At 44.2% G+C, this 25,581-nt stretch overlaps 1 protein-coding gene across 1 annotated transcript in view; it reads right to left on the bottom strand.

The window, feature by feature from the left end:
- HGF (hepatocyte growth factor) overlaps nucleotides 1-24,180 on the bottom strand; it is a 270,967-nt gene extending 246,787 nt beyond the window's left edge. The window contains exon 1 of the mRNA XM_073551251.1: nucleotides 24,001-24,180. Within this exon, the coding sequence (XP_073407352.1) occupies nucleotides 24,001-24,180 (180 nt within the window). The remainder of the gene's footprint in view (nucleotides 1-24,000) is intronic.
- Between the last annotated feature and the right edge of the window lie 1,401 nt (nucleotides 24,181-25,581).

Here is a 25,581-nt window from a genome sequence, read left to right as displayed (position 1 = left end):
TCTTTTGCATGTTACCGCCAGTCAATTCTTTGGCCATCTGAAGACTCTTTAAGATGAATAAAAAGTCATGATCATTCTAGCTTGTTTACTGGTTGGTCCTAAATTAAATGGGAATGGTTGGTGATATCAACTTCCTGATTGTGGCACATTAGTATATGGGAGGGGGAAACTTTTCAAGATGGGTGTGACCAAAGTGGCCATTTTGAAGTCGGCCATTTTGGATCCAACTTTTTAAATGGCCCACCCTGTAGATTAGGAACTATAGATCTCCATAAGCATATGAAGTGGCATCACCTGCTCCTTTGGAAAAAAGCAATCAGAGAAACTCTCAAGCTTAATGCCTACCTTTTTTTGCTTAGAATCATATTTCTGTCAGCTAGTTGATATTCTCAAGTAATGCTTGGTTGGTAGAGATGAGTGACTTTGCCTTTTTTAGGGTCGAGTCGGGTTTCATGAAACCCGACTTTCTCAAAAGTCGAGTCGAAAAAAATCGTCCGACTATCGTGAAAAGTCGAAGGTCCAACTGAAACACGAAACCCAATGCAAGTCAATGGGGAAGCAAAGTCGGCAGGGAGTGGAGGATAGTAAACACACCTACATGCCGGACCGCTTTTTTAAAGTGCGCGAAAACTCTCTCTCTCCCCGGACGCTGCACATGTCATCTCGTTGCCCACAGTGTACTTCCTTGCTCAGTGGCTGAAAAAAGTCACGTGCAAGCATTCTGGGAAATCCGACTTTGGCGCTCGGGTCGGCGACCGCTTGGCCGACCTCATGCTATGGTCAGGTTTCGCTTGGCGAAAACCGACTTTAGCGAAAGTCGGCGACTTTTGAATTTGACCGACCCGTTTCACTCAACTCTACTGGTTGGTATTACTTGAGGATGCCTGATAACAATCCTCCTTCTCTGCTCAATATCCATCCCTCCTTTTGCATGAAAGAAACAGGCATGCACACCAAGTCATTGTGAAAGAGATAAATAAAGAAAAAGACAAATGGTGCCATAAAATATCTTAATATTAACTTTTTACCTATTTTGTTACATTACATCTAGAGGTGAGTGAACCTTCCTGTTTGGTTCACCGAATGTCCCAATGTTTGCTGAACATGTTTGCCAAACAGTTCAATGAACGTACCTGAACCCCATTAAATTCAATGGTTGGCTGTCAGGAACACCGCACTGCACTTGCTCACTGAGCCAGTGCGCATGTCCTGAGTACAAACCTGTGCCCAAGGATACCTGTGGAGCGGGGCAGCAGTGGTGACGATGGGTGCTCTAGGCTCACATGACCTGTGTCACTGAAGGTAGAAAGAAGTGAATGACCTACAATCATGTGACTGCAGGGGGTGGGGCTTAGCATCCTGCTGCTGGAGATAAGTGCAGGATTCAACTACAGGGATCCTCAAATCAGACAAACGGGGGTCATACACAGAGAGGGCAGCGTGGTACCAGAGGGACAAGCAGAGAGTAGTCAAAACATAAGCAATGAGTCATACACGGAGATAGCAGCAAAGTACAAGAGCGGCAATCAGAGACTAGTCAGGACTTAGACAATGAGTCAGAAACCAGAGAAGCAGATAAACAGTACAGAATCAAGAGACAAACTCACAACAGGGGACAGAACCGGGTCAGAACCATATAAGCGAACTAGAAGACAATCAGAAGGCACAGGCACACAGGAGTCGCCACACTCGGCCAAAGGCAAAAGTATAACTGACAGGGATTGGAGTCTCCCAGGGCTATAAGAAGCCCTCCTTGAGCCAAAGAGAGGCTACAATAATTAACCCCCAGCATGCAGGTCAAGCCTGCACTGAGCCCAAGACATTAACCCCTGATGTGCAGGTCAAAACCTGCACTGGGATCATGACAGTACCCCCCTCTCAAGGGGGGGCCTCTGGACCCCCAGACTTCCCTGGGTACTTGGCATGGAAAGCCTGAACCAGGCGATCTGCATGTACAGAGTGAGCAGGAACCCACGAGTGATCCTCCGGTCCATATCCCTTCCAGTGGACCAGGTACTGCAAGGAGCGACGCACCCGCCGAGAGTCCACAATATGTCCGACCTCATACTCCAAGTGACCCTCCACCAACACTGGAGGAACAACAAGCTCAGAGTCCTCCTTGACAGACCCCACAGGTTTCAACAGCGATTTATGGAACACATTGGATATTTTGAAGGAGGCAGGTAGATGCAGCCTATATGCCACTGCATTGACTATTTCCACAATCTCATATGGACTTTGGTCCCAATTTAGCTGATGGTAACGTCAAGTTGATGTTACGTGTGGAAAGCCAAACCTTCTCCCCTACCTGAAACATGTGTCCCGGGGCCCTCATTTTGTCAGCAAAATATTTATACCTCCCCTGGGCCCGAGAGATATTACGCCAAACTTCAGCCCAGAGGTTTTTTAACCGTTGAACGGATCCCTTCGCCCCTGGACAACCGGAATCCACCTGTGAAAACTCCCCAAAATGAGGATTAAACCCATAATTGACCAGTTATGGGGACATTTTGGTGGATTGATTCACCCGGTTGTTAAAAGCAAACTCTGACTACGGTAACGCATCACACCAATCTTCCTGTCTGGTGGAGGTCAGACACCTGAGAATCTGTTCCAGGGATTGATTTGTGCGTTCCGTCTGACCATTACTCTCCGGGTGATATGCCGAGGAAAAAGAGAGTGAGATGCCCAATTTCTTACAGAATGCCCTCCAAAATTTGGCCACAAACTGCACACCTCTGTCAGACACAACATTAAGGGGTACCCCATGCAATTGGACCACATGCAGCACAAACAACCTTGACAATGTTGCTGCTGAGGGTAATGCTGCCAAGGGAATGAAATGGGCTTGTTTCGAAAACCTGTCCACCACCACCCAGATTACGCTATTGCCCCTGGATGGTGGAAGACCGATAATAAAGTTCATGGAGAGATGAGTCCATGGCCTATCAGGAACCAGTAATGGTATGAGTTCCCCAGCTTGCCTGTTATGCAAGCTTTTGGAACGGGCACAAACTTCACAAGCAGAAATGAATTTCTTGACATCGGACCCAAGTGAAGGCCACCAAAAAACCCTGGCTACTGCCTCTCTAGTGGCCGTGATACTGGGACGAGCACTCAGCCTAGACTCATGAAACTCCTGCAGAAGTCTAGTCCGCAATAAATCTGGAACAAACAATTTATCTCCTGGCCTGGCCGCCGGAGCTAAGGACTGGTCCCTCATAATTTCTTGTTCCAATTTTGACGAGACCCCTGCCACTACCACCCCTGGGCGAAGAATGGAGGATGGCGGCTCGGGGGGAGACACCGGGTCAAAACATCTGGACAGCGCATCTGCTTTAACATTTTTGGACCCTGGTTGAAAAGTAATTGAGAATTGAAAGTGTGAAAAAAAAGTGACCAACGGGCTTGTCTAGGAGTAAGCCTCTTAGCAGATTCAAGGTATACCAAATTTTTGTGATCAGTGATAACCGTGATCGGGTGAGCCACCCCTTCCAAAAAGTGCCTCCATTCTTCGAATGCCAGCTTGACCGCAAGAAGCTCTCTATTGCCTACATCATAGTTTCTCTCGGCGGATGAGAACTTCTTGGAGAAGAAGGCACAGGGTTTGAGATTAGTAAGGGTGGCCGGACCCTGGGACAACACTGCCCCCACCCCTACTTTATAAGCATCCACCTCCACAATAAATGGTTTGGACGTGTCTGGCTGAACCAACACCGGGGCGGACATGAAATATTTCTTAAGAGCTGAGAAGTACTCATTAGCGAGTTCTGACCAATTTTTTACATAAGCCCCCTTCCGGGTAAGATCCATGAGGGGTTTAACCACTTGAGAGAAACCTTTAATGAATCTCCGGTAATAGTTCGCAAATCCCAAGAAGCGCTGGAGCCCCTGGAGATCACGAGGCTGAACCCAGTCTGCGATTGTCAGTACCTACTTAGGGTCCATACGAAACTCCTCACAAGATACAACCAGCCCCAAAAAAGGCAGTTCCTGAATGAATAACGAACATTTTTCCAATTTAGCAAACAAGTGGTTCTCCCTGGGTCTCTGGAGAACTGTCTGTAGATGTTGCAAGTGAGACTGACTGTCCGGGGAATACACCAAAATGTCATCCAAATAAATGACAACAAAACGGCCTATCAGGTCAGAACACACAACATTGATAAAGTTTTAGAAAACAGCAGGGGCATTAGTTAACCCAAACGGCATAACCAGGTTTTCGAAGAGTCCCTCTGATGTGAAGAACGCAGTTTTCCACTCGTCCCCTTCCCGAACCCTTATCAGGTTGTAGGCCCTCCGAAGATCTAATTTGGAGAACCTTTGGGCCCCAGATAGCTGGTTACATAAGTCTGGGATAAGGGGAAGTGAATAAGTGTTCCTAACCGTTATCTTGCTAAGTTCCCGAAAGTCGAGGCACGGCCGCAAACCACCATCTTTCTTCTCCACAAAGAAGAATCCTGCTGCCACGGGTGACACAGAAGGCCTGATATGCCCTTTGCGGAGACTCTCAGCTATGTACTCCTTCATGCCTTGGCGCTCAGGCCCAGACAAATTGAACAATCGAGCCTCCGGTAACTTGGCTCCGGGTACTAAATCAATGGCACAATCGTAGGGTCTATGTGGTGGCAGCGCCTCAGCCTCGCTTTCGGAAAATACGTCTTTGAAATCCTTTAGGTACTCTGGAATACATTCCAGACGGACAGATGACACAGATACGGTTTTAACAGAGTTAAGAAAAGGCCCCAGGCTACATTTATCTTTGCATCCCCATTGAGTGATTTCCCCTGTCACCCAATCAATGGTAGGATTATGGCGTTGTAGCCAAGGCATCCCCAGTACCAGTCCTGCAGGCAAGTTATCTAGCACAAGACAAGTTAATTTTTCCACATGAGTGGCATCCACTTTCAGAGAAAAAAGTTCAGACCTGAAACAGATACCGTCCCGGGTAAGAGAGGACGAGTTAACTGCCACAAGTTTAACAGGGTCCTGAAGTCTGACTGTCCCTATCTTATTAAGAGCTATAATCCGGGCATCAATCAGGTTAATAGCAGAGCCACAGTCAACAAAGGTGGTAGTCTGAACAGGACCATCAGCATGATCTAGTTCCACCCAAAGCACAATTTTTGCAAGTGAGGAAAAAGGTACCTGAAGGTCCGGGTAGCCTCCTCGATTACAACCCAGACCTAGTCGTTTTTCCGCCACCTTGGAGGATGATGGACAGGAGGGGCAGTCCTTCTTCCAATGTCCAGATTCCCCACAATAAAAGCACAACTGCTTCTCCCGGCGGCGTCTTCTTTCCTAATCCTCACAGGTGACAGCGCTCACCTCCATAGCCTCAAGAGGAGTTCAGGTCTCACCTCCACTGGGAAATAAAGAGGTTTCGAGTTGCATCACCCCTCTTGCCCTCAGTCTGTGATCCATACGAACCACTTGGGTCATGGCATCCTCCAGGGAGTCAGGTGGAGGATGAAGTGCCAGGGCATCCTTCAGACATTCACACAGGCCTCTACGGAACAACCCCCGAAGGGCGGCATCACTCCAAGAAATCTCAGCTGCCCAACATCTAAATTCAGAACAGAACCAGTCGGCCGAGTGCTTCCCCTGACAGACACTCATCACCTTGTCCTCAGCCAAACGCACTCTATCGGACTCATCGTAAATAATCCCTAAGGCTTCAAAAACGCATCCACAGTCATTCTCTCTGGGGCAGAAGAGGAAAGAGAAAATGCCCAGGCCTGCGGGGCCCCTCTAAGCAGGGAAATAATCACCCCCACCCTCTGTTTCTCATCCCCAGAGGAGTGGGGTCTCAAGGAGAAAAAGCGCTTACAAACCTCCTTAAATGCTCTAAAATAATTTTTGTTACCAGCAAACGTATCTGGTAACTTACCCGGGGATTTGGGTGAGACTAAAATGACATCTCTAGTCCCCACCTGCTGAAACACATCGGAAAGCATCCCCTGAAACAAGTCTGCAACCTGCCATTGGGACTGGGTCAGAGTTTGGTGTTCTAAACTTAGCTTCCACAGCGACTGAGTCAAGCATTTCACCTGCTCAGATAAAGCATGCATTGGGTCCATGCTGCAGAAGTGAGAGAAAAAAAAGTTCACGGTCAGTTAAAATGTCAAGAACACCACACTGCACTTGCTCACTGAGCCAGTGCGCATGTCCTGAGTACAAACCTGTGCCCAAAGATACCTGTGGAGTGGGGCAGCAGTGGTGACGATGCGTGCTCCAGGCTCACAGGACCTGTGTCACTGAAGGTAGAAAGCAGTAAAGGACCTACGATCATGTGACTGCAGGGGGCCGGGCTTAGCGTCCAGCTGCTGGAGAGAAGTGCAAGATTCAACTACAGGGATCCTCAAATCAGACAAACAGGGGTCATACACAGAGAGGGCAGCGCAGTACCAGAGGGACAAGCAGAGAGTAGTCAGAACGTAAGCAATGAGTCATACAGGGAGATAGCAGCAAAGTACAAGAGGGGCAATCAGAGACTAGTCAGGACATAGGCAATGAGTCAGAAACCAGAGAAGCAGATAAACAGTACAGAATCAAGAGACAAACTCACAACAGGGGACAGAACCGGGTCAGAACCATATAAGCAAACTAGAAGACAATCAGAAGGCACAGGCACACAGGGGTCACCACATTCAGCCAAAGGCAAAAGTATAACTGACAGGGATTGGAGTCTCCCAGGGCTATAAGAAGCCCTCCTTGAGCCAAAGAGAGGCTACAATAATTAACCCCCGGCGTGCAGGTCAAGCCTGCACTGAGCCCAAGACATTAACCCCTGACGTGCAGGTCAAAACCTGCACTGGGATCATGACATTGGCCAAACCAAACGTATACACAATACCTTAAGGAGTAACAAAAATCTTCGCAAACAGTTAAAATTAGAGGCAAACACCATGAAAAGTGGAATCAATTGACCCACAGTAGAAATCTGATAATGACCCAGAAGCAGTCAGCCATGTGCCATGCATTTAGTGCTTTAAATTGAACTTTCAATTAAGACCTGGTGGTTAAGTGAGCAGTGTAAGCCTTCTTTGCTGAGAGCCTTGGTACCTCATGCAATAGCTTTTTTTCCCATGCACACTCATATGGTAAAAACATCAGTTTCATAGAGTACTATTGGTGAAAAAATGTAAGCATAGTAGCACAGATAGTTGACTGATCAAATGACCCACAGTAGAACATTTTATAATGGAACAGAAGCAGTCAGCCATGGGCCATGCATGAGGTATCAGGGTCTGGGTCAGCATTTAGAGCTTTGAATTGAAGTTTCAATTAAGATTCAGTGGTTAAGAGAGCAGTGTAAGCCTTCTTTTGCTGGGAGACCTGGTATCTCAAGCAACAGTTTTTCTCCCAGCCACACACAGATGGCACAAACATCAGTTTCATAGAGTACTATTGGTAGAAAAATGTAAGGAAATTAACACATGTAGTTAACTGATAAATTGACCAACAGTAGAACATTTTATATTGGCACAGAAGCAGTCAACCATGGGCCAGGCATGACACATCAGGGTCTGGGACAGCATTTAGAGTTTTTAATTAATGTTTAAATTAAGATCCTTGGTCAGTACTGAGTATCATGCTTCTATATCCTTGTTTTTTCTTTATCATGTTCCCAGGGTTTTTTCATTTTATCAGGCCACTGGTGTTTATGCACATTTTTGTGCTGATATTCTACAGGTTGCTTTGCTCTCACTGTGGCATGGTGCAGCTATTGTGCTGACAGCATTTATATATGGTGAACAGGGCATATTTCTCTGTCTGATAAGTGTTACACAGTAATGTTCTTTATTCTAGGGATATTGCTTGATACTCATTCATTCATTTATTAGGATAATGGGTCCTCAAGTATTATACTCTTTATTATGGATTGTTTATTTTTTGGTGATAACTCTCTTGTGTGCATATACTTTCCTTGCTTGTTGCTAAGCTTGAGAGACTCTTGCACCATCCCCTCCAGTCGTTCACAGTGTGTACCTGGAAGCCATGTTAAGGCATTTCTCATTTTCCTGGTCCCTATTCTATGCCAATCCTCACTAAGACTGTAGTCTCCATCTGAATGGGAACCTATGAAAAATCCTCTGTTAGAACTGAAGCAAGTGTGCTTCCTTTTTTGCTTGAATGTATATTAGTTGGTGACTCTAGGTTAAGCACCTGTTCACACTATGCTTATGCTTGGATGTGATGGTCAGTTTTTGAAATTTGTATTCATTTACCTTCTGACTGAGCACTCCACCTGTTAGCTGCAGGCGTTTTTAATCAAACCAGGGTCATTTCCCCTCCACAGAGATATAGACTTCTGTTCTAACAGAGGATTTGTCATAGGTTCCCATTCAGATGGAGACTACAGTCTTAGTGAGGATTGGCATATAATAGGGACCTGGAAAACGAGAAATGCCTTAACGTGGCTTCCAGGTACACATAACTTGGCCATTTTATGCTCTAAACTTTCTCAATTTTTCATACTTCTAATGCAGTAATGCAATTCATTATTTATTTTTCATGTTTGTATGGTTTGGCGCTGCAGTGTGCTTCCTTTTTTGCTTGAATGTATATGAGTTGGTGACTCTAGGTTAAGCACCTGTTCACACTATGCTTATGCTTGGATGTGACGGTCAGTTTTTGAAATTTGTACTCATTTACCTTCTGACTGAGCACTCCACCTGTTAGCTGCAGGCGTTTTTAATCAAACCAAGGCCATTTCCCCCCACAGAGATATAGAGTTCAGTCCTAACAGAGGATTTTTCATAGGTTCCCATTCAGATGGAGACTACAGTCTTAGTGAGGATTGGCATAGAATAGGGACCTGGAAAACGAGAAATGCCTTAACGTGGCTTCCAGGTACACATAACTTGGCCATTTTATGCGCTAAACTTTCTCAATTTTTCATACTTCTAATACAGTAATGCAATTCATTATTCATTTTTCATGTTTGCATGGTTTGGCGCTACAGTGTGCTTCCTTTTTTGCTTGAATGTATATGAGTTGGTGACTCTAGGTTAAGCACTTGTTCACACTATGCTTATGCTTGGATGTGATGGTCAGTTTTTGAAATTTGTTCACAATGTGTCAGACTTATAGTGCTTGTGCACGGTCTGGTCTAAAATACAGCTCTGGCAAAAATTAAGAGACCACCACATCAAAACCCTGTCATGGGTAGCTCATTCTCCAGACCTGAACCCCTCTGGAATGTAATCAAGAGGATCATGGACAATCACTAGCCATCAAACAAAGAAGAACTGCTTACATTTTTGCGCCAGAAGCAGTGTGAAAGACTGGTGGCCAGCATGTCAAGACGCATGAGAGCTGTGTTTAAAAATCATGGTTTTTCCACAAAATATTGATTTCTGAACTCTTCCTGAGTTAAAACTTTAGTATTGTTGCTTCTAAATGATCATGAACTTGTTTTCTTTGCATTATTTGAGGTCTGAAAGCACTGTTTTTTTATTTTGACCATATCTCCTTTTCAGAAATAAAAACAAAACAAAATGTATTGCTTGGAAATCCAGAGACATGTCAGAAGTTTGTAGACTAAAAGAACAATTTACATTTTACTCAAAAATATACCTATAAAGAGAAAAATCAGACAAACTGAACATTTGGAAGTGGCCTCTTAATTTTTGTCAGAGCTGTATGTGTGAAATGATGTGTGAAATCATTAGGTCTAATATAGGGGTTTAGCCAGGAGTCACTATTTGCTAATCCAAATTATTTGGGATAAAATTGTGTTGCAGTGAGGAATCAGGAGGCCACATTTCCTCCTGATTCATAAGCGTTCATGAGCGTTATTTGAATACCCTATTTATTATATTGATCGCTGGACCATACAATGCAAGCACTTTTTACCACTTACCTTTCTTGTCTCCCCTATTTCCTTTTAGATGGTAAGCTTGCGAGCAGGGCCCTCATTATTCTTGGTGTCTGTTTAATTATGTGTTTACTCTGTTATGCTTTTATTGTCTGTAAAACAACCATAAGTATTTAAAGTGCTGCGGAATCTGTTGGCACTATAGAAATAAAAATTATGCTATTATTGTATCCCATAGCAATTGTGCTTTATGGCAAAGCCACCAGCTTTAGGTCATACCACCTGACAGGGACAGCACCATAGTAATAATGACCACCACAAAGCACCTTCACCAAGTGAAAGGAGCTTAAAAACTTGTCTACTATTGTGGTCACAGATAAAAAGCTTAGAGAAAAATCAGTGGCACCCCTCTTGTAGATTTCTGCCAATTTAAAAACTCCTAGGCTAAAATGTAGGAGTGCTGCTACCAAGAATAACAATAAAAGAGATGGGAAAAATTTTTGAGAATTTTTTTAAAGCTTCTGAATGGGTGTTAAAATTGGCATATTACAAGATAAGCTTTGGTGCTCGCTTTTCAAAGCTTTGACAGCTAATTGCCTTCCACATGGATGACCAAGAGACACTTCTCCACTCCCTGCAGAGCCATGGACCCATGTCTGTGGAGTGCCCCACAGGGTCAGGGAATGCTCGGTACCGGGCCAGTCAGTTCTTAAAGGGGATGTCAAGGCAGCAGTGACCAGGCCCGTGGCCCTGGGCGTCCAGTAAAATTACTAAAAAGATGATGATGGGGATGTTTATAGGGAATTTAGTCGTGACGCCACCCGTGGTATTTGGCAAGGGTAGCCGACGCTGCAATGCAGATCCCCTGGGATGGTGTTAGGGCAGCAAAGATGGTTAAGCTCTCAACTAGTAGACCTGTGTCCCAGGGCAGTTAAGATGTTATAAGTAAAGATTGTGGCTGTTGTGGTGAGTGCGGTGCAGGGAAAGTGAGATGTAAAATGGCACAGATGACACAGCAGGGTACAGTTTCCAGAGCTTTACTCACAGTTCTTGTGTACACAGGTGCCCGCTTGGTGCCATGTCTTCCAGATGAGGGGTCCAGCAAGCTCCCAGGTAGATTGGGGTACACCTTTCCAGGAATCCCTTCTGTGTATTTCTTTCCTGGTCATCTCACTGTGCTGGTTTCTGCCCTCCTGCCGTGGACCTTGTCGGGTCAATTTCTCTGAGTCCCCTTGCTCCTATATGGCTGCGTTTTTAGTGAATGACTGTGGATGTGGCTGAGGTATGAACAGTTACCCCAGCCTCCAGCTTGCTAGCTGATTCCTGTAGTTCTCCACTGGTCTTGGAGGCTGGCTCCCTCACTGCGACCTAGTCCTTCCACTTCTGGATATGGTCCCCACAGGTGGCCTTGCACTTCCCGTGCCCCAAGGACCACTTCTGTTCTTCTGGAAGCTTCCTTCAGGCTCCCCTCACAACTCTCAGCTCTTCCTACTGCCTTCCTTCTCCTTCTCTGTCTCCTCACCAACTCTTCTCTGACTCTGACAGCCCTCACTCCTTCTCTCACTCCCCTCCGACTGGCAGACTCTTTCTAGAACAATCTTTTTACCTCAGCACTAACTTCTCCCACTAACTGTCACTGCTCATTCACTCTCACCTTCTAAGCTCCTCCCCTTTTCCCTACCTTCCCCACTCATTCCCTAACACCCTTTCCTAGCCAGCCTTGGATGAGGCTATCCTCCCAAAGGGTACACCCAGATTCCCTGACTGAACTGGTGTGTGTTGGGTGCGAGTGTTAGAGTCCTGGGTAGTGCTCCCTCCTTACCTGAGAGTGGGATACCACACCATTAGATGAGGTGCAATACCTCTGTGGCAACTTAACCCTCAGGGCGCCACATATGTGCCATCGTTAGGGCTGGAACAAGGCGTCAAGACGTCAGTGGCAGCAACTTCAGAATATTTGACATGATCAGCCTGATGTTTTGTCTGTTGCTGTGCAAAGTTGACAAATTTCAGCAGAATCATCTACCTGCCTGACTGTGGTCTTCTACACAGTTCTGCTGCCACCAACGCTTATGGGTCATGTACAAACAGACATCCACTCCATGTCCATCATGTTATCTTTACTGTGCCTTGCAGGAGTGCCATGGCTTGCCCTTACACTGCTAGCTATCTCTTAGATATCTCTAATTTCCTGACACAGTTTTGTTTTACTGTACTATTTCTGCTACTGCTAGTAGGCAGCCACACCAACCACTCATCTTCTGTCAGCCTAAAGTGTTTCATAATGGTAAGCATATATTTACCCCCCAAAAGATTTTTTTTACTATAAATACAATTTATGAAGTCTAAATAGGTAGAGAAATGTGCTGTTAAGCAGGCTGTTGGTTACCTTTGGATAACATTCATTTTCCCCTAGGCAGATATTTTGAGATCATTTTCACCTTTCGGAGGCTGTGTGTTAGCAATTAAGAGATTTCTAAAGCTTTAATACAATCATTGCAGACCTCAGAGTGTAAGGGTACCGTTACATTTATATGACCTGGTCAGGAGCACTGGTGCATCACAAAATGGTCGCTAGTGAGCTGCCAAACAGGCAGATCTCACCAGTGACACAGCAGCAATAAGCAATCCGTTGGCAGTCGCTGTTACCTGTCACACTGCAGTGATGATGACGACTTCCGCCTGCGTCCATGCGTCGCTAGTCGGCGCCAGCGGGTCGTCAATGAGGAAAAAATGGCCCAGGACATTCGAGCGAGATCAGCGATATCCAGCGGGGGTCGGTCGCAGGTACATGTCACATAAAGCGAGATCGCTAGCGAGATCGCTGTTGCGTCACAAAATCGGTGGCGTTTTAGCTATATCGCTAGCCATCTCGCTATGTGTGAAAGGCCCTTTACACATCTTACCTTTCACAAATAGTTAAAGAATTGTCATCAATGCAGTAAAGGTTTTGTGCTTAGTAGGAAAGGATGGTGGCCCTTTCATATCACAAAGGGTTAATTCAGCAATGAAACAGTTAAAGACTTGATGCTTTTTCAAAGTGAATATATTTATTAGGATATGACATTAGTGAAAATAGACAAATTCCAGCATTTTGAGAAGTACAATGGTCTTTTTCAAAGATCTCTGTATGAGGAAGAAGCTGGGTACATGATGATGTGTGACATTATGACACACTCCAGAGTTAAACACATTCTATCTTTGCAATTATTGGCTTAACACAAAAAGAAATTAGAAAAAACAACAAATTGGCCATAATTTCACACTAAACCCCAATAATGGGCCTGACAAAATTGTTGGCACCTTTCTAAAAATCTGGGTAGACAAGTTTGTTTTAAGCATTATACCTGCTGCTATATGACAGAGGATGGAGAGGAGAGGAGGAGTTTTAGGGTTGGCAGTTGCACTGAATAAACATAAATAATAAAGTGCAATTGGAACCTGGGATCCACCGAGCAGAGATGTGAAACTGCTGCTAGTGAGCAATGGCAGAACGAAACAGAGAGTGTTCACCTTAAGCAAACTGTGTTAACACCACACAGTGTGAACAGAACTCAGCGTACCAAGCTCTGTTACTGCACAGAGTGGTACAATACAAAATAGGCAAAGTAACGCTCTGCCTGAAAAAAGGGAAATCACAAATCCTACCTTGGTTCACTCAGTTGGGAATCGTGCACCCAGTAACTCCAGGTAAATTGAGCACTGATTCACGAATCCTCTGCAGGCCTTGCTGTCCCCGGAAAATTTATCAGGCAGCGAAAAACTTGGTACAGGTGGAACAGGCACAACAGCAGAAACCATTAAGGCTGCTTTGCTAGCTGCCTGAGCTGCCACTGCAGCAAAATCAACAGCTGAAGCCGCCCACTCAAGAGAGGACAACCTGTTCTCCAGCTATTGGATGTACCGCTGGAGTCGCTGCTTGTCCGCCATTTCTAGCCAGACGCTGGTGCTAGTATACTGTTAGGGTTGGCGGATTGCACTGAATAAAAATAAATAATAAAGTGCAATTGCATCACAGAGTCCACCGCGCAGAGATGTAAAACTGCTGCTAGTGAACAATGGTGGAACGAAACAGCGAGCATTCACCTTAAGCACACTGTGTTAATGCCACACAGTGTGAATAGAACTCTGCGTACCCAGGTCTGCTACTGCACAGAGTGGTACAATAAAAACTAAGCAAAGTGCTAAACCCTGTTAAACATCACAGGGAACTAGCACATGGGTTGGACTTGCTCTGTAACTCAACTGTGCTAGCCGCACACAAAAAGGAGACAGATGCTAAGTCAAGGAAGAGAACACATGTGACGCTAGGTGCATGACCCTGTTACTTTCCCAGAGAAGTATAACCTAAGGTTTGGAATTGCTCTGTAACTCCACTGTGCTAACCGCACACATGAAGGAAACAGATAATAAGCCAAGAGAGAGTTACCCCGTCCTAACCCTACCTGACTACGAGTATAGTCGCTGTGCTTAGAGTGACACACACACACATGTAAACCAACATATGTGTTGTGGGCAACTCCCCCCTCCCTCCTTGTATTTGTGGTATTTAATAAACATTTTCTAATTTCATAATATTTGGACTTTTGATCGTTTTTTTCAGTGGTTTAGTGTATGGAAACCAAGTGGTAGAGTATCCACTCACACACACCCCACATAAGTGATACTAGCACACCGGCGTGCACCACTGAGAGCCTTTTAAACCCAAAGCTCCACCCCAAACACTCATGTCCAGCTGGCTATGACATCGCCCGCTGGTCAATCCAGAACTGGCACATCACGAGAGCAGTTAACGTCCGACCACCAATGAGAAGACGCCACATCACGGACATGCTCAGTAAGGTGATCTCTGGACTTAGACTCCAGAGCGCAAGGCTGCATCTGTATATTACTGGTTACCATAGACTTGGATGGAGAGCCAGCAGTAACCAAGTGTATACCACGAGCCTGAGCAAGACGCTGGGACCGACGTCTGTGCTGAGCAGCAATTGCAGCGGCCAGACTTGAATGCGAGTCCACAGTACCAGGTAATGCTTGGGAAGTATTCCGTGCAGCGAGAGAATCCTAGTGCCTAACAAGGAGAAGTTGGAGTGGAACAAAAGCATAAACTGCTCAAGCTTACTGTATTATTCTGGAGAAAATTGCTAAACATGCAGAATACAAGTCATAGGATGGCAAAAAGTAGTGTTAGTCCTCACGTCCATACATATGACAACCTATTTCATAAAGTTACTTGAAAAACCACTGAGACTTTAACTTACTAAAATATGTTTTAAAACCTCATATTTCCAATTGCAAAAAAATGCAGCCTGCATGTTATATCTATGCATTTATTGTAGCTTTTAAGCACCAGTGAAAAAATAGAACATCATTTAGAATTCTAGCTGGTGCCTGCAACAAGCTTCATTTCAGCATGTTTTACTATATCCTGAAAGATAGATTTCTTACTGAACTATATTCTTTCACAGAACACAACAGCATATGGCATAGCAATCTGTGCTATATCAACACTTATAGATCATTACTAGTGATAAATTTGTAATGCTGATTATATGATGGGGTATTTGAGTGACTATGAAAACAGGTGTCTTGCTTGAAGGCTTGCGTAGAATTGACTTTTTGTAGTTGAACAATTGTCCATGTCATGTTCTTCTGCTGGCCATATGATTTAAATGTATGGCCTTGTTACTTTACATTTCAGCAATATATTTTATTTGATTCATAAAAACATTCTAGAGAAGATTTATTTTTGAGCAGGGCTATTTCAGCACACTCTAGCATGCAACATATTCATATTGTCTACTTTATTGCAATTTAAAGTTATATTATTTATGGAAAGCAATCATTGCTTTACAATAAAAGTTGCAAGTTATACATTGTTTTAAAAAGCTACAAAACCTACAAGAAGAAAAATGAATATAAACCCTGTAACTAAATAAGTAAAAAGCAAAAATGCATTTCAATAACACAGGGTTCTTACAAACACTATTTTTTTTATCAAAAATAGCATAAAACCCATCCCACCATCGGTAAGGTGACCCTGATCGGGATGGTCCTACACTGTAATATTAAAAACCTTACCATGTGCGGTTAGACCACACATGGAGTGCTGTGTACAGTTTTGGGCACCGGTGCTCAGGAAGGATATAATGGAACTAGAGCGAGTACAAAGGAGGGCAACAAAATTAATAAAGGGGATGGGGGAACTACAATACCAAGAGAGATTAGCAAAATTAGGATTATTTATTCTAGAAAAAAGACAACTGAGGGGTGATCTAATAACCATGTATAAGTATATAAGGGGACAATGCAAATATCTCTCCGAGGACCTGTTTATACCAAGGAAGGTGACGGTCACAAGGGGGCATTCTCTGCGTCTGGAGGAGAGAAGGTTTTTACACCAACATAGAAGAGGATTCTTTACTGTTAGGGCAGTGAGAATCTGGAATTCCTTGCCTGAGGAGGTGATGATGGCGAACTCAGTTGAGGGGTTCAAGAGAAGTCTGGATGTCTTCCTGGAGCGTAACAATATTGTATCTTACAGTTATTATGTTCTTTAGAAGACGTAGATCTGGGGATTTATTCTGACGAATATAGGCTGAGCTGGATGGACAATTGTCTTTTTTTCGGCCTTGCTAACTATGTTACTATGTTACCATGTGTCAGAGTTGACCTCAGTGTGTGAATAAGGGCAGACAGAAGACTGGGTCCTGGCCAGTGGACACCAAGCTGGGGAAGCTTTCAAATTTAATTTCCAGCTCAAGGGAGGGAGACCACACCCCGGCTTGCACAAAATGCAAAAATGCAAAGAAAAATCACAAAAATTGAGCTTGGTTTAAGTTGGTATACATAAAGCACATAAACGCAACCAAGCTCAATTTTTGTGTTTTTTCTTTGTCCTCTGTCTGCCCTTATTCATACACTGAGGTCAACTCTGACATTCTTACAGGTTTTGTAAGCTTTATAGCCAAAGCAGGGCTGCCACTAGGAATTTTGGGGCCCCATACTGACAATATTTTTGGGGCCCCCTTGAGACTCCGCCCAGGCTCCACCCTTCAAACTGTCCACAGTCCCACTGCTCTCTCTTGGAAAAATTCCACTTCTCACCAATCGCACATTAACAGTTATCATCTCCAGATCATACACACAGCCAGCAGCTCTTGTTTTGGTAAAAAAAAATTTAAATCTGCCACCACAACAAGGTACACTCTCTTGGGCGGGCTCTACTCTACTCCAACCGATTAAACATTAGTTAAAATATTCAATACAATTTAGGTATATTTTTTATTTATTTTTCAATTTTTAAAATGACCAATAATGTCACATCCAAAAGGGACAAATACCACCGCACCATGACCAGACACCATATTACCACCACATGGTGACCAATAATACCACATAGAAGGAACATATACCACCACACCATGTCCAGACAACATATTACCACCAAGGTGTCAGAATAATAGCACATACAAGGGACAAATACCACCGCACCATGCCCAAACCACATATTACCAACACATGGTGAATGAATACTACAATACTGATCATTAAGAAAAAAACATAATATTATCACCATAAGTGCCATTATACACAGGAGATCTGTACTTAGTATACAGTGTCTGTACAGATAATACAGTGATCACCAGTGACATTATACACAGAAGCACTGTATACAGTGTCAGTGTACAGGTAATACAGTGCTCACTGGTGACATTATAGCAAAAAATAGTAGAAAAGAGCGGCACTCACCGGGTAGTGTAGTCAAGGCTTTATTATAAAAGCATATCAGCGGGAGAACAGGTGCAAAAAGGAGATAGCAACGACGATCGTTTCGCGCTGCAAAGGCGCTTCCACAGGTTACATGGTGAGCTGCAGCTGGCCAAGGAGGAAATACCCACAACCAGAAGTCTGGACCCCTCCCACCGATGCCGCTCACCTGCTGAGCAACCAACAAAACAGCAAAAAAATATATATACATAGTTCACATAAGTGAAAACAACAATATAAATATATAATACATAAAATAGTACCATGATTTTTTTTTTCTCTTTTTCCTTTTGTATTCATGGTACTATTATATGTATTATATATTTATATTGTTGTTTTCACTTATGTGAACTATGTATATTTTTTTTGTTGTTTTGTTGATTGCTCAGCAGGTGAGTGGCACCAGTGGGAGGGGTCCTGACTTCTGGTTGTGGGTATTTCCTCCTTGGCCGGCTGCAGCTCACCATATAACCTATGGAAACGTATTTGCAGCATGAAATGATCGTCGTTGCTATCTCCTTTTTGCACCCGTTCTCCCGCTGATATGCTTTTATAATAAAGCCTTGACTACACTACCCGGTGAGTGCCGCTCTTTTCTACTATTTTTTGCTATGTGGATTAGCTTATTTTCCATGAATGTGAACCTAAGGGTAAAACAGTTGTATTGCCGGCTTCGTCTCTTTTATACATGTATGATGGTTCTGATGTGTGGACTATTGTGATGGTGCTCGCCTTCTATTACTTGACTTTGTATTACTGGTGACATTATGCACAGGACCTCTGTATGTAGTGCCAGTGTACAGGTAATACAATGATCACTGGTGACATTGTACACAGGAGCTCTGTATATAGTGTATAGTGCCAGTTTACAGGTAATACAGTGATCACTGGTGACATTGTACACAGGAACTCTGTATATAGTGTATAACAACAGTGCACAGGTAACACACTGACTCAACAGTGACGTCTCTAGGGGAAGTCCTTCAGCTTTGCTTTTTATCTTTCATCCAGCACAGACCGCCATCACATCTTCTAGCCAGGGCTCTTCTCTTCAGGAAATAACACAGTTATCTAGAGCTCCACTTGCAGAACACATTACTTATTTTTTTTCCCAACTTCTACATTACACCAGATGAAGGAAAAAAGGTGACACAGTGTTGCTATGCACAGTAACAGGACCTCCCCCCATTTAAAACAGTATCCTCAAAAAAATAAAATAAATACATCACTGCAGTAATAATATCCCTTACTTAGCCCCTATGGTAATAATATCCCCCAACCTGGCCCCCCGTGTGTCTCATTCCTGACTCCAGCCACATGTTCTCTCATCCTGCCCTCATGAGTTTCCATTCTGCACCCATATGATCTCCCGATCCTGCCCCATCTGTCCCATGATTCTGCCCCATGATCCTGCCACCCCATTTATCTCCATCATATCCATCCTGCCCCATGTGTCTCCCATCCTGCCCCCTGTGTCTCGCATCCTGCCCTCTCCTGTATCTCACATTATGCCCTCTCCTATTTCTCACATTCTGCCCCCTCATGTGTCTCACATTCTGCCCCGTGTCCATTCGGCCCCCTCCTGTGTCTCACTGTCACATTCTGCCCTTCTGTCCATTCTGCCCCCTCCTGTGTCTCACTGTCACATTCTGCCCCCGTATCTCACATTCTGCCCCCATGTCCAGTCTGCCCCCTCCTGCATCTCATATTCTGTCCCATGTCCATTCTGTCCCCTCCTGTGTCTCACATTCTGCCCCATGTCCATTCTGCCTCCTCCTGTGTCTCACTGTCACATTCTGCCCCGTGTCCATTCTGCCCCTCCTGTATCTCACTGTCACATTCTGCCCCTGTTAGGAATCTGGTTTCTACCATGCCTAGGCAGGAATCCAGATTCTCACATTAATCTCCAGAGGCTTAGTCCTTTGTTCCATCATCTGAGCATGCTCACGGGACGAGCTCCCATTGGAGTTTGGGAGTCAGGTGCTCAGGTCCCACTCCGGATCCTATTGGCTCCTTTTGGAGACCTGGAGATTTCCGGCAGGTCCCGTACACTATAAAAAGTGCGCATGGCCGTTCCGCCATACGCTAGTATTTTCATACTGCTGCTGTGTGTATGGTGATGGATGCTTGGACTGGTGACTGACTTATTAAGAAACCCCTTCCCTCTGATAATACGTCTGTGTGAGTGTGTGGGATTTAGTCAGTAGCAGCGCTAGCGCCAGCGCGCTCTAGCTCCATCTGTTCCAGCAGCTAGCGTCCTGCATTGCACTTGAGTGTTAGCGGTGCTTTCCTTGCGGCTTAGTTAACATTGAGCTGCGGTAGCAGTCCTGCCGGGCGTTCGCAGTTGCGACGCCACGCAACTTACTTCACAGTAGGTCTAGCCGGAGTATTCCTGACGTCTAAGGCTACACCTGTGACTTTTAATACCATGTCTGCTCCGCTGGAGTATGTGACCTAGAACAGACTCAGCGGTTTTGTATGCTTTAGGCTTGCAGTTCTGTGACTTTAACAGAGCTTGCTTTAGTGCACTGGGTGCAGTTAAACCCTGTGCACATTACCGCCACAGTGCTCTGCCTCTTTAGCAGCGGTTTTTCTATCCACCGCACGGTGGACCCTGAGTGGCGAAGGCACTTTATTTTTTATTTAGTGCCTTCCACCACTCATAACAGCCCCGTGTCTCACATTCTGCCCCTGTGTCCATTTTGCCCCTCCTGTTTCTCACTGTCACATTCTGCCCCATGTCCATTCTGTCCCTCCTGTGTCTCACTGGCACATTCCACCCCATGTCCATTCTGCCCCCGGCTTGCCGCTTTCAATAAAAATATAAAAAACACATTCTCCTTACCTTACTGCGCTCCTGCAGCGAAGCTCCCTCCACGCAGCTCAAGCGCGGACTCGCCGGCGAATGACAATGACATCAGGCGCACTGCAGCTGACGTCAGCTGCCAGCCTCCGATTGGCTGGCAGCTTTGAAATACCGCTAGGGCCCTGTTTAGCCTGCCGCTAGGACCCGGTGAGCAGATGACATGGGCCCGATGCAGGCCCCCTCTGCCCACCGAGCCCCACACTCCAGTCAGGGCAGTAATGGCAGCCCTGGGCCAAAGTGAAGATGTATTTATGTGCTGCAAGTATACCAACTTAAACCAAGCTCAATGTTTGTGTTTTTCATTGTTTTATAAGATAGGCTGCTGCAGTTCACGTGTATGTGCGTAGAAATGTTACCGACTCCCGAATGTCTAATGCTCATTCTGAAATGTAAATGTCTCCCTTATCCTGATTTGTGGTAACACAATAAGCAGATTACCTCCACCACTGACACCAAACACACCACTTTACTATGGTAATTTAGAATGTAGTCTAGTGAAATCATATGAAGTCTAGTGAAATCTTATTGTGAAGTAAACGACAAATAGGACAAAATAACGGAAAACTTCAGTGTGCATAACTATATAACCCCCTAAAGTCAGTACTTTGTAGAGCATACTTTTGCAGCAACTACAGCTGCAAATCACTTTGGATATGTTGCTAGGAATTTTCCACATTTTTCCACTGGGATTTTTCCCATACCTTAAGGCAAAAGTGTTCCAGCTCATTCGAGTTAGCTGTTTTAATGGTTTCCTCTGGTGAACAGCAATCTTCAAGTCTGACCTCAGATTCTCAGTTGGATTAAGCTCTGGGCTTTGACTAGCCATTCAAAATCATTTACACGTTTCCCCTTAAGCCACTCGAGTGTTGTTTAGCAGTATTCTTTGAGTCATTGTCTTGTTGGAAGGTGAACCTCTGTCCCAGTCTCAAATCACTGACAGAGTGAAACAGGTTTGGTGCAAGAATATCCCTGTATTTTGCATCATTAATCTTCCCCTCAACTTGAATAATTTTCACTGGCCCTGCTGTTGAAAGCATTTTTTATAACCAAACTCAGTCTTGAACTTCTCAACAACTTTGTCTCTGACTTGTTTAGAGATCTCCTTGATGTTTGGTGTTGTTTGGTTAGTGGTGCCTCTTGGTGTTGCAGCCTCTGAGGCTTTTCAGAGAAGGTGTGCATTTACTGACAAACCATGTGACACACTGCACACACATGGACTTCCTTTGGCTAAGAATGTAACTTTTGAAGGTAATTGCTTGCTCCAGAAATATTTAGTCTTCATAGCAAAAGGGGTGAATACATATGCAAATTACAATCATAATTATTTGATCCCATAAATTTAATTTATGTCTCTATTTTTCTCACTTCACTTCACTAACTTAGTCTATTTAGTGCTGATGCATCACACACAACTCAGATTACAAAAATATTTATACACAGGTTGAAATATAACTAAATAGAAGGGGGTTAATATTTTCGCAAGCCACTACAGTTTTCCAACCCAGCCCTAATGTGGGACTGTATATACAGTATTTTTCAGACTATAAGAGCCATCAGACCAAAAGATGCACCTAGGTTTTAGAGGAGGAAATTAGGAGAAAAAAAAATTGAAGCAAAAAATGTCATAAATTCTGTACTTAATATCCCTTATCCTGGTATATATGGTCCCCTAATCCCCATCCTGGTACTTATGCCCCCCTCATCCCTATCCAGGCATGCATGACTCCCTCATCCCTACCCTGGTATGCATTGCTCCCTCATCCCTATCCTGGTGTGCATTACTCCATTATAGCTATCCTGGAATGCATGGCCCTCATCCACATCCTGATATGCATGCCTCCTCATCCCTAGCCTGGTATGCATGTCCTCCTTATCTCTAGCCTGGTAGGCATGGCACCCTCATCCCTATCCTGGCAGGAATAATCACCCACATCCCTATCCTGGTATGCAGGACCCCCATCTCGCCATTGCATGCATGGCCCCATCCTGGTATGCAGGGCCCTATCCTTATCCTGGTATGGTTAGCCCCACCCCCATCCTGGTATGTATGGCCCCATCAGTAAAAATAAAAAAAATTACCTTCCTGGCCCTCCCTCGCAGCATCTTGTTCCAATGCCAGCAGCTGCTTTATGCTTATAAGCAGTGCATGGCAGGGACGTCATGTGCTGCTTGCAAGTCAAAGAGCAGCTGCCAGAATACTCACTGCTCTGCACGCCGGGACTGTTTGCGTGGAGAACAGTGAGTATTCTTTGCTTTTTAATAGCGAGCACAGTGTCAGCCAGAGCCTTCCTGCAGCTGCCAGTGGTTACATGTGCCACTTCTTAAGAGGAATTCCACACTCCTTTAGTAGCGGCACACATGATCGCCGGCTCGCTATTAAAGAGCAATGAATACTCACTGCTCTCTGTGCACACAGTCCTGGCATGCAGAGCAGTGAGTATTCCGGCATCTGCTCTTTGGCTTGCAAGCAGTGCATAGTGTCCCTGCCATGTGCTGCTTAAAGCATAAAGCAGCTGTTGGTATCGGAACAAGATGCTGTGATGGAGCGCTGGGAAGGTAAGTGTAATGGCTTGTTTTTTTTTTAATGTTTTCTCATGGGGCCATGCATACCAGGATAGGGGTGGAGGCCAAATCGTACCAGGATAAGGATGGGGCCATGCATACCAGGACGGGGATGGGGCCAATCATACCAGGATGCTATTAAAGAGAAATGAGTATTCATTTTCCTCCATGCCCATGGGAATGGAATCCAGTGAAAGTTCATTTCTCTTTAGCAGCGGGCACAGGAGTTAGCCACAGCAGTCGGCTCCTGCTTCTGTGATCCGCTGCTCTGCCGATGCCACTCCCCCACCTCCTCACCACAGCCAGAGCTGGTACATCCAGACTATACGATGCACCCCCCATTTTCCTCCACATTTTTGGAGGAAAAAAGTAAGTCTTATAGTACAAAAAATAAGGTAGTTATTGAACTACAGTGACACTAGTTAGGTACCCAAGCCAATTTAAATTTTTTATACATTCTGCCCCATATTTTCTTACAGAAAAATTTTAAGTACAGGATTTTCCTATTTTCTTTCTTCATTTTATTTTATGTGCACAAGCATCATTTATAGTCAGTTGAAAGATGCTTCAGGAAACTTGAGGTTTATTTTCTAAATCATCTTTTGTGTCATTTTTCAGTCATTTGCTGAGCTTTATTCTTATTTTAGCCACTGCTATTTTCTTTAGGGTTTTCCCTTGGTTTTTGAAGTCTTTTTCCTGTCATTTTGTTTTTTTCACTCCATTAAATAGTGAAGAAACAGCTAGTGTTTTATAGTTTAGCAGCTTTTTAAGAAAATGAGATGGCATAATGCTCCAGAAAACATCTTGTTACGCTGATGGGTGTGGACTTACTATGCCATGGATGGGGGAGAGCCTGGAGGGTCATAGCTTAGCAAGTACCTAGGTTTTCACTAGAGCCCCTGATGGTGGGGTTAAACTTGAGTCACAAGTGGATGCCAGGTGCCAACTCAGGACATATCACAGTACTGCAGCAGCTGACCCCAAGGGTCAGGACAGAAGACAAGAACTCGAAGTACAAAGCATGGCCAGACTCTGATAACACAGATATTGGAGCTGGTTCAAATATGGACCAGTACTGGTGGATCTTGAGCACAAGTCCTGGTTCAAGTGCATCCAGAGAGGTTTCAGGTACAGATACCGCAGATGTGGTTTCAGTCATGGGTGCCAGAGCAGCTTCAGTTTTGGGTACTGCCAGTGCGGATTCAGGTTCATAATCTTACTCAAACAAGATTGGTACTGGTACAGGTAAACTGGTACAGTGACCTATCAACAAACAAACAGCATGCAGACAGACTCAGATAATTGTTGCTTAGGCAACGCCCAAGAGTTGGAGGTGACTTAAGTACTAAGTGCCCCATCCATTGGCTGGGGACACTTTAGGAGTGTACACTGTCTCTTTAAAAGACAGGAAGTGCGTGCACCCTAAGAGCACTTACAGGAGACCTGAGTGGCATGCCCTCTACCTGTGACACAGGATCCAGATCCCTGCTGAGAGGGAGGTGTGGAGGCATGCAGGGACACTGGCGTTACAATCTGATTTTTGAGCTTTCCAATTCACTCATATTGTAAAGTGCAAAGCATCTTCGAGGAGAAAACGGCAGAAACAGACATGTCAATTCCATGCTTCCATATAATTCCAGTCTACTGTAGTATGAGAAGCCTGGGAGGGTTTTGTGCAAGTGCATAAAAAGTCACAGCATCATGACATCCCAATGTGTATCAAGACCATGGACACACATGTGCCATAACGGTGATCAGAAGATGCACAGCCACAATCAGAAGTTGTGACAAAGATAAGACAGGTGATGAGTGACAGTGAGGAGAATGTGAATAATTAAATAAAAAAATAGTTTGGTTATTGTTTAAGAAGTTTAAGATTTCAAGACTAATATCCAAATATGGTAAGTACATTGATTGCTCATTTCAGGTTGCGTCATGGCGGCTCAAGGTACAACACAAGGCTCTTGCATAACAGATGTCAACTTACTTTTGTGTCTTCGATCTAAACACAATGGTTAACGCTACTATGAGTTCAGTTTCAGATGACAGCTTATTTGCATTAAAATGTCTTGGTACAAAGGTAAATGTGTAGTTAATATTTTATTATAAATTCTATCACAAAAGAATGATTTATTTTTTCTAAATTTACTATTCCATTTTATAAATGATTCCTTGTGACCTTAAAACTAGCATAATGTCCAAGTAAAATTGATTCTCTTTGCTCTGCTCTAAAGAAACCAAACCAGAACAAAGAATAACAGTACATATTTTATTTTATTTCTTTTGAGTTCTCTTTTGGGTATGCAAATCTGTAATTAATGTTGAAAAAGAATCATTGGCATAATAGTTAATTGTTGCATCTTACTTTCTTTCAAGTGTTAGAAATTATTCAAATGCTTCACTCTATACTTGTCTTATCTAAAAAAGGTAGGCCAAGATATTATTTAAAAATAAGTGAAGCAGTTGAAAACATTTAAATTTTTATAATCTAGACGCATCTAGCATATATGTGAATCGTTGCTAATAGTCCATGTAAAATAAGGCAGCGGCTCTCTCCTTC

Source organism: Dendrobates tinctorius, unplaced genomic scaffold (assembly GCF_039654945.1).
Source record: "Dendrobates tinctorius isolate UK_male_01 unplaced genomic scaffold, ASM3965494v1 ptg000174l, whole genome shotgun sequence".
Taxonomy (NCBI): Eukaryota; Metazoa; Chordata; class Amphibia; order Anura; family Dendrobatidae; genus Dendrobates; species Dendrobates tinctorius.
Note: the sequence above shows the minus strand (reverse complement) of the source record. Positions and strands in the feature narration are given on the sequence as shown.